Raw genomic sequence first — 10,612 nt, forward strand, 5'->3', positions numbered from 1 at the left:
CTCGGTCAATTTTAACACCACTACTGTATATTTGCTCTAAGAAAATGGCCAAAACTCTTACTTATTGGTTTACTAATCTAATTAGAAAAATGGCACTAACAGTGCGAACAGCTACTTCATTATGCCACAAAAATTAATTTGTTGATTTTCTTTCGCAGGGTTTTTATGAATTGATGAGGGAGGGAGTGGTTTTTTTAAATTTAAAATTAGCATTGTTAGTAATAATAATAATAATTCTAGCCTCATTTAAATGCATGGTATTTACAAAATGATCCCTCGCTGACAATCTGGTGTAAAAACCAAAATGTTTACCGATTGATAAAAACTATAAAATGGTAAATAAACTTCGGTCATGACCCAAATACGCCTTTACTTTAAATCTGAATTGATACTCTATCGCCGAGCGGTTGCGATGCACCGCTTTTGGAAAGCGATAAGGCAATTGCCGAATTTTGCGATACATCGCTCGTCGCTTTTGGATTTATACTTATCACGGTGATAGCGATTGCAGACGACAATAATATTAAAATATTCTAAATGCCACAAAATACATTTTTAGAACATCCATTGCTGTAAATGCTTATTGTTTTGCTTTAATTCATCACCGATGATTGGTTGATGCATTCACGTGTCAATCGACATCGCCCTGAAGTTGAGATTTCTTCATCTCGCAAAAGCGACGTCGTTTTGTATCGATTGATCGACTCGACGCTCTGAAAACAGAAGTAAACACAGAGCATGCGTGATAATCGCTTTTATGCAAAAACGATCGAGTATAAATTCAGTTTAATACGTAGATGTCCAGAGTTCAATATACATTTTCTAGAGGGATAGCTAGAATCCAAAAGAAAATGCTTTTAGTGTATTTCGCCCGGGGTATTTCACCGAGCCAAATTGATTAACTTATTGCACTCAACGAACAATTATCAATTATCAAAGTGAATACCATGTCGGATCCTGTAGGAACTTTCAGCACTATAGACTACGTTGTCTTTGGTTGCATGTTTGGTGTCTCAGTCTTAATAGGAATTTACCATGCCTTTGCAGGAGGAAAACAAAAAACTACTAAAGAATTCTTACTTGCAGACAGGAACATGAACCCTATACCTGTAGCGATGTCTTTGGTAGCAAGCTTCATTTCTGCAATAACAGTTTTGGGAACACCAGCAGAAATGTACATTTATGGCACAATGTATTGGTGGTTTGCATTGTCATACGTGTTCGCTGGGCTATTTGTGGCACGGTTCACCATGCCTATATTTTTTCGTTTTGAACTGACTAGCGCAAATGAGGTACGTAGAACCCACTCCACACCCACATATCCACCACCCCCCCCCCCCCCCCACACACACACACACCCACATACAAACACCCCCACATACAAACATAAACAGGCCTAGCGAAAATTATCAGACAATACAGTACAACTAACGCACGTGAACTTCGGTAAATAAATATATTATTTCACCTTTGCATGTTTAAATCGTAAACATCACTCTATCTCTAAGGACCGCTATCTCAACCCATCACTAATTTATTGAAGGCTCGCTATCTCTAAGATTCGCTATCACTAATTTTGATTAAGGTTCGTTATACTTAAGGTTCGCTATCACTAATTTTAATTAAGGTTCGCTATCTCTAAGGTTCGCTATCTCTAAGGTTCGCTATCACTGATTTTGAAATTCTCTATCTATTGACTACTTTGTCTTGTCATTTAATTTTAGTGTGTTTAGGAAATGGCTTTTGTTTAAAGTATTCGGATTCTGTAAATTCGAGGGCGCTTTTATATATCAAATGAACTTGTTTGAAAATGATGGGAAAAACGCCCAAAAGTTTTGTTTCGATATAATATTATTATTGGCCTTAACTCAACAATCGCAGTGGGCATATAAATGTAATATGGAAAAATAGTGGCATGATCGACGGGAATTATATTTTATTATAGTTCGCCGTCGCAAATAATAAAGGACAGAAGTAGTAACAGTTATTAATAAGGCACAGGTTTCGAAAATCTGAGGTCCTGGGTTCAATACCCAGCCGTGATCACTTTTTCTACTTTTTCTCCTGGTGAAAAAGAATGTTTATTTATATAAATGCAATTTTTGGCTTCATTGACTCATTTCCGATAAGATTATTACATATAAAATATTATACATATGGTTCCTGCTTTCCCACTCTCAAGTATATTTTATTTTATTATGTGTGTGTTTTGTTTTTCTTTTTTTACCATACTCTATTATGCAGTACTTGGAACTACGCTTCAACAAGGCAGCCCGAATATGCGTTCTGCTGGCATTCATGTGTCAAATGGTTTGTTATTTTCACTTTGTATCATCAGTTCATTTTCATCTCAGGTATTTTCTATGATGGGCTACTCCATTTAAATTCCAGGCCTATGGAACATTCTGGAAATATCTTCCACAGGGGGAGTATGAATTTTAAATCCAATGAACACAATTTGCAAAGGACTTTGAATCATATTGACCCTTTGATTAAACTGGACGCACAATTTGCTTAAAATTTTACGAAAATCTGAGCAGTGAAGTAGCGTTATAGGGGTACTGGGGGAACGTGCCCCCAATCGATTGCAAAATTTAGAAAATCCCATAGGAAAATACTCGAACAAAGGCTTGTGCCCCCCCCCTATTATGACCCACGCTATGTCACTGAAATTTGAGCAATCGACCGTAGACGTTTTGTGTCCAATAACTTCTTTACTATTAGGTTGTACCCGCCTAAACCCTACATTTATTCCAGACGAATAGTTTGAAATTAATGGAATAGAGAGGGTGTTTGTCCCCCTATACGATCGTGTGGGGCCACTTAGGTTTTTTAGGGTCACCATGGTCACGGTCTCTAAATACTTCTCGGCTAATAACATATTCGAATTTAGCGTACCCGATTTAACAGCAATAAGAATCAGTCTATAAGGTTAGTTGTTTAACTATCAAATGTACGGATGACGCTTATATACTGCGCCAATAAAGTATCCTTACACTTAAAAATAATCACAATATCCAAACTGAACAATAGTGGGGTAAATTTGTTTTTTAATAGATGCACTATCTATCCTGCGCATTATGACACCACATTGAATCCGATGTGACTTCAAGAAACAAAGTTACAAGCATTTGATTAGACGAAGGTCCAGTTTTAAAAGTGACAAACTGACCTATTCAAAACTCCACAGACTAGACATCTGGTTTAAGAGTGGTGAATACTGATTTATGCGTTTGGTTTTAATTTAAAACAAAAGGAACAAAAGAAAACTGAAACAAAGGAACTGACAAATAAAATGAAAGTTATGAAAAGTACCGAGAAGTAAAAACTAACATAAAAACTGCTTTAAATAACGCTTCATTGAAGAAACTGTGTTGTATCTTTGTTGCGGCTAGCGGCTTGTTGGAATCTGTTTGCGCCTTATATAGGCCATTTTTATTTCTTGAGGATTCAATTGGATTCAATGTGGTGTCATAATGTTCAGGATTAGATTAGAACAAATTTAACCCAATATTGTTTAGTTTTGAAATTCCAAGTGTAAGGATACTTTATTGGCGCAGTATAGTACATGCTTAATGGTAATCCATTTTCAGTTTCTCTATATGGGTATTGTGATCTACGCACCAGCTCTAGCCTTAAATCAAGTCACAGGAATCAATTTGTGGGGTTCTGTGTTAGCAACTGGACTTGTATGTACCTTCTATACAACTATCGTAAGTACTTTTTTTACAGGGGTTGAATTGTCCCTTTTTCAAATTTCGTGACGTTCGTAAATAATTGCCCCTCTTTATCGTGACGTTCGTAAATAATTGCCCCTCTATAATGAATTTGAACTTGTAACCAATTACATTAATCACATCAATGATTTAAAATACATGTCCATTATTGCACTTCGTATTATTGAATATCAACATCAGCACCCAATTTCACAAGGTGTCTAAAGAAGTCGCCTTCTACATGTTTTAGGGCTCGTCAATAGTAACTGGTGTCTCAATCAAATTAAAGATATAATTTGAACCGCCAAAATACCATATTTGACCTTTGTAATATGTGACGTGTGTATCATTATCTAAAGAGCAAGTTTAAGAGCGTATAATTAACTGACTTATCAACATCTTCTCGTTCTACAGGGCGGTATGAAAGCTGTACTATGGACAGACGCGTTTCAAATGCTTATAATGTTATCAGGTTTTTTGGCCGCAATAATTGAAGGCTGTAGACGTCTTGGTGGTATAGATGTTATGTGGAAATTATGTGAAGAAGGTGATCGAATTGAATTCTGGAAGTAAGTTTGCGCTGTTACTAATGCAGAGTGCCTTCGACCATAGCATAATCGGAGAGGTAGTGAGACAGACAGACAGACTCCCCGATACACTGGCAGACAGAGACAAATTAATACAGAGAGGGGAGATTAAAAGAAGAGTGTATAATAGAGCGAAACAACAACAGTGAGAAAGAGAGGATATAGTGGTGGAGATCAATACAGACATGACTGAGACAAGCAAAGTGAGATATACATAAAAATACATATTACACATGGACATAAATAGGCAGACATAAATAATGCATCATTGAATTTCACGATAAGATCACACAGTAAAATACGCTTACATGACGTAAAAACGCTCCGGTGAATGAAATTTGAGTAGCGTATAAGTCTTATGGTTCCTATTTACGTTTACCGCTACGTATGAATATCATGATCTACATCATTGTACTTAGCTCATATCTTACATTATTCTAAAATCACGTAAGATGCGTTACCAATTGTGTAGTAAACATGATAATCAAACAACCAATAGGCATTGTAGGTTACGGACCAATTTATCGTCACCAATTTTTTTTATAGTTTTGATCCAGACCCAACCATACGACACACATTCTGGACTATTGTAATAGGAGGAACCTTTACATGGGGTTACACTTACGCCGTCAACCAAGCCCAAGTACAAAGGTATCTCTCTTGTGGAACGCAAAAGAGGGCTCAGTGGTAAGTCTAAGTATTATAGTATGAGTGTTAGTCAGAACCGTAGCGGATTTTAAAAGATTTTTTGGTCAAAAAGGTCAAAATGTTCACAAAATTCCCCTTGAAAAAGCACCCCCCACCAACACCACCACCACAAAAACACTGGCTACCTGATATTTTTGAATGGAAGTAGTCAAAACTACTGGTCCTGAGGTGTTGGATGATTTGACTACTTCCCGACGCGTCAGCGGAGGACAGTAGTCAAATTTCACAACACCGAGGGACCAGTAGTTTTGAATACATCCCTGAAATGGAATATGTTGTATTTGTTTTACTATACCTCATAATATTTTTCAATATCACGGTAAAATCGTAAAAAAAGTCAAAACACACCGGCTTAAAACACACCAGGCAGCTTAATATTTTGCCTACCTGATTTTATTGGAGGATTTCTGTTCATTCAATTTACATTTAGGCCTATATTTTCACATTTTCACAATAAACGCATCTGCAGAATCGCCGTTGTGTAGCATAATGCTACGTCTGAACTCTGAAGGAACGGTGACGCGCGGGCCGGGTCGAGACACCGTGTGGTAGTAGGGGTGCGGAAGTTTTTTCTAGTTCCTCGCGTGCGAGTAATTGCACAGGCGCGGGGAAGTAGTCAAGATACCATACTCGGACACTGGCGTTATTAAAGCCATATTTTAACATTTGCTGAGGAGAACGCCCTCAAAAAATTTAAAAATCAGGTTTTTACACGATTCTAATGTACTTTAGTAAACAAAGATTCTCTGCAAAAATCAAGGCTTTAGGTGTTGTAGATTTGTCAAAATGTTTCGTTTTATTATTACGATAGAAATATTAGTCGAACGCGTATGCGATGTCAACACACCCCTACGTACACGGCGTGCGGGACACACACACACGCGCGCGCCAGAGGGTCGTACCATATTACAACCGCCGGAGTAACATGTATTGGCGCTAGTTGTAAATTCCAATTTTCTTTGCTTTACCTCAATTGTTCGGCTCAAAATTAAAAGGGGACATATCTGACAGTAAATGCTAACATTTTATAGAAAATGAATAATAATCTTTTTTTAAAGAAATGTTATAATATGGCTTTAACCAATAAGATGTCTGGATTACCTAATCAATATTTATGAGGTATAGTAATACATTTGAGTTGACACTAGTGCATATCTTGACATATTCAATTATTCAGTCTGTCGTGTGCTGAAGCCCTGTAGTTATTGAACTAATCTGTTCTCATCCATGGATATTCTTCTTTCACAGGGCGTTATTTTTTGGAATATGTGGTATGGTCGTCGTTGTATCACTAGCTTGTTTATCTGGGTTGACAATGTATGCGTATTACAAAGATTGCGATCCTTTGTCATTGGGGAAAGTGTCGCAAAGTGATCAGGTATATGTTACGTGTGCGTTAGGTGTTTGTGTATATGTACGGGGGATAATGTGTGGGTGTAGGGCTATGTATGTGGTTGTGCTATATGTGACCGTCCCGGGGTGACCGTACAGCGCGAATGAGCCGTAAATGTTATAAATTGTATTCTGAATATTACAGTGCAAAATGTGCATGGAGGTCGTATTCGTTGGTACCTCAAGTTGGTTTGACATGTATCTCATTTTGATAGCCAAACACCTTTTAAACCAATCAATAATCCTACTGTTTAAGAGGATAATAAGCTTCTACCTTAGATAATAGCTCTGGTCTTTGTTTGCTTTGGCTAAACAAGTGGTGGGTTACAAACCATTGTATTTTGTCTAGGTATGTATACATTCCTAAACCTCGTTGACTTGGGGATGATTTGCAATGACCGCCAATTATGATTGTTTGATATTTATTACCAGCAATGTGGAAGAAGAGACACATATAGAAAAGAAAAAAGGTACCATTCTGTTGAAGGAGCAAAGGTCAACAAACCATAACCCCGCTTCTGGATATCGTTTGAAGTTAAATGATATACCATTTTAAAGCTTATAATATATATTTTCTAAATACGAAATAAAACATTCGTCGTGTACGGTCACATGTGTTCTTTTGAGTTGTATCTCTAGCTTGCTAAACAATGTATACATATTACAACGATTGAGATCTATTGTCATTAGGGATTAGTAGGCGAGCCGTTAGACTAGTTGCCACTTTGTTCGTCTGTGTGAGTTTGGCAGGGGTGATTTTGTGTTTTGCATCTCACTAGCTTATACCCTAAATTATAACCGTAACCCAGACCTTTATCCTGAACCTAAATCTTAATTGAAATATTTATTATAACTTTACACTTACGTTCAGCTGATAGCATATTTTACTTTGGACTTATTCCGTGATTTTCCTGGTCTTCCTGGGCTCTTCACATCAGCAGTATTTAGTGGTGCTCTCAGGTATGTGATGTAAAAAATGGGAAAGATAGCTCTGGCAACCTATAATTATAAACTACTTTTACAATAATGAAAGACGATTTAATTGATTTTTTACATGCTATATCAAAATGATTGGTACCCATGCAGTTTCCAGTGCGTATGGACAAGACAACCACATCAAAATGCAGCATAGGAGCTACTTTATTTATAGATAAATGTTATAAAAATAGAACTCCAAATTATGGGCATTTCAAAAAGATCGAACGATGCATATTGAAGAAGAAGGCTTGTCACAAAATACTTAAAATACTTACCTATTAAACAGTTCTGTGTCATCGGGATTAAATTCATTAGCAGCAGTTACAACAGAGGATTTTGTGAAGTTAGTATGGAAGAATTTGTCCGAAGATCGCATGGCATGGATCAGTAAGGGTGTAGGTAAGTTTGACAAAGTCGTCTGTCATCAATTTAAAGCCATAATGTGTGATTTGCTTCACAGCGACGCCCTCAATTTTACTCGGATTTCTACTTTTTGCATAATTATAATGCACAGTGGTATAATAAAATACCACGTAAAAGACTAAGCCTGAAGTGCTTTAATAACAGCAAAATTTAATTTTTTGTATTAAAACCGGGTCGACCCGGTTTTATTCAGAGTTCAACGATCGAGTACTTGCTAACATGTACCGTGGATGTCAGCTTGTATGTACACACGTCGAGCGCGATGCTCCGTGCAGTTACGATCGGCATTGTAGGCGTTGGAATGAATCGCAATTTTCATCGTTATACCTCATTTGTTTGGCTCGAAATTAAAAGGGGATAATGTGATCAGTGAAAACAAACATTTAAATAAGAATCTATTCTTTATGCAAATCACACATTATTGCTTTAAGTCTCTTTATTGAATGTGATAACAGTAGGTTACTAGAAATATATAGAAAGAATGAATTTAATTATATAGTTTTTGTTTATATTTAACATTATACCATATCATGATCAAGATACAACAGTCAAGATCCACGTGTAGTACACTAACAAGTTTGATCATCAAAGAATATGTGGTTGCATTAAGTACAGGGTGTCCCTGAAAGAAACGTAATTGATTGGGTATTGTAACGCCACAATTAAAAATAACTACATGTAAATACTTGGTTGGTTGCGGAATAAATCAGCTATCACATACTTTTTGAATTTTGACAATACCGTTCTTGCAATATAAAAATTTTACGAAACTCCCTCGTTTTTTCCACGGATTCAAATATCAAGCGATGATCTAATATATAGTCGGAGTGCTAAGGCCATCTTGATTTGATCATTCGTCTCAAAGCTCCCGCGCATTAGTAAAATCGCCCTTTGGATTGAGAAAATTTCAGTTTTCCGCTGTTTTATTTTTTCCCGATACACCACACAAAAATCACACGTCTGACATCGTCAGACGTCAGCCTAAAGCGTAAATCTTAATGAAAAATATCTCTTAACCACAGTGCAACCTCCCTGAGAGATGAAACTATTCTTGCCACAGATACACAATATTAAAGTTAAAAAATTAATTAATTAATTAATTAAAACTGTATTCCATATAAGGTTTTTAACTTGGGAAGGGCTTTGGGACGAACTATTAAGATTAAAAATGAAGATGGCCTAATAACTGCGCATCATCAGCGCATGGTGCGTCTGTTGTCATTGATAGATATTGACTCCGTGAAAAGGCTTGAAAATGAGGGAGTTTCGTAAAATTCGAAGCGGTCAATTGTCAAAATTCGTTTGGTTTATGCGTTAAAGTACCCAAAAAAATCAGTTCCCGACGATACAGTTCTTTCAGGGACACTCTGTAGCACCGAAAGTCTTTTTTTTTTCGTTTAAATTTAATAAGACAATTCGGTATGTCCATTTCTCACTTTAATTATTTGCAGCTTTACTGTACGGGCTCTTCGCTATATTCCTATCCTACGTTGTATCTCTTATGAGTGGATCTGTTTTAACGGTAATTGACATTAATTGTTGATTGGATAGAGATATTATTTGAGTGCAGTAGAAATTTTACTTGAAGAAGTTTCTAAATAACGATAACTTTGTACTTCTCTTAAACGAGGGGTCCCTTTCATACTTGTTTCACTCTTTACGTACATCTTTTCTCAGTTCTTCTTCAACTCTATGACAGAGTTGATAGTTGAAGTCACTCTTAAAAGAGTGAATGTGGAGTATATTTCACTCTCCAAAGAGTACAATTTCCATTGGAATGATCACTTTAGCATGTTTAGGTAATCCGCTTTTTTGTTAATAGATTATGAAGTAAGATATTCTGTTTAGAATATGTGTATCATTTCATTATTATTTTTTCTGTTTATGTTTACAGATTTCTATAAGTCTGTTCGGAATGATAGGTGGACCACTCCTTGGCATATTCAGCTTAGGAATGTTCTTCCCATGGGCCAATTCCAAAGTAAGACACCGGTTTCGGCCTCAGATTTCATTGCAGACTCATAACCATATTACATACCTGTAGAAAACGCCTTACATGTATTTCAGAATTATATACTCCATATTCCCCTCCTGTCAACTCCTGTAGGGTGCTGTGAGTGGAATCATTGGTGGCTTGACATTTACATGTTGGATAGGTGTAGGAGCAAACATTTGGCCACCAACTCATTATAAGCCACCACTGACTACAGATGGGTGTGAATTTAATATGACAACAGCTGCAATGACTACGATAGTGCAAGGAACTCAAATAATGACAACCCCAGAACCATGGTAAGAAGGTTTTATTATCACATTTTAAAATCAGGTTCATTTATCATACAAAATACTTTAGTTGGAAGGAGGGCCTGGTGTGCACATTCAGAAGTTCTCTAATCAATGTTTTTAGAAAAATGTAAGCTTTGTTTTAAAAGAAAATACAAAAAAGTGTCCCTATGGACCAGCAGGGGTCAAATTTCACACAACAGGGTTGCAATTTCATGCTCAGATTTGGTCAAAACCATGGCAAAGTACAGTGCACTACATTGACCGATTTTTTTACGGTATAATTGCCAGTATTCTACCGTAAAAAATACCGTTACTAGTAGAAAGGTCAAAATTTTGGCCAATAAAAGTGCTCCGATTTCAATGTAAATGGTCTTTAATTGTTCGTCATGTAAAATGAACTCAAATAAGGAATACTTTGCATGGGGATTTGCCATTTGGTCTAATACCATTTGGCCTAATATCCATTTCGTCTACATCCATTTCGTCTAAACCCATTAGGTCTATATCCACTACGTCTAATAA

The 10,612-nt window shown here is 36.6% G+C and overlaps 1 protein-coding gene across 1 annotated transcript in view; it reads left to right on the forward strand.

Annotated features, from left to right (window-relative positions):
- Nucleotides 1-947: 947 nt before the first annotated feature.
- LOC140166648 (sodium-coupled monocarboxylate transporter 1-like) overlaps nucleotides 948-10,612 on the forward strand; it is a 29,576-nt gene continuing 19,911 nt past the window's right edge. The window contains exons 1-11 of the mRNA XM_072190147.1: nucleotides 948-1,292; nucleotides 2,245-2,310; nucleotides 3,594-3,713; nucleotides 4,131-4,285; nucleotides 4,850-4,990; nucleotides 6,260-6,389; nucleotides 7,275-7,363; nucleotides 7,668-7,780; nucleotides 9,256-9,326; nucleotides 9,699-9,785; nucleotides 9,912-10,096. Coding sequence (XP_072046248.1) covers nucleotides 948-1,292; nucleotides 2,245-2,310; nucleotides 3,594-3,713; nucleotides 4,131-4,285; nucleotides 4,850-4,990; nucleotides 6,260-6,389; nucleotides 7,275-7,363; nucleotides 7,668-7,780; nucleotides 9,256-9,326; nucleotides 9,699-9,785; nucleotides 9,912-10,096 — 1,502 coding nt within the window. The remainder of the gene's footprint in view (nucleotides 1,293-2,244; nucleotides 2,311-3,593; nucleotides 3,714-4,130; nucleotides 4,286-4,849; nucleotides 4,991-6,259; nucleotides 6,390-7,274; nucleotides 7,364-7,667; nucleotides 7,781-9,255; nucleotides 9,327-9,698; nucleotides 9,786-9,911; nucleotides 10,097-10,612) is intronic.

The sequence above is a fragment of the Amphiura filiformis genome, chromosome 12 (assembly GCF_039555335.1).
Source record: "Amphiura filiformis chromosome 12, Afil_fr2py, whole genome shotgun sequence".
NCBI classification, from domain to species: Eukaryota; Metazoa; Echinodermata; class Ophiuroidea; order Amphilepidida; family Amphiuridae; genus Amphiura; species Amphiura filiformis.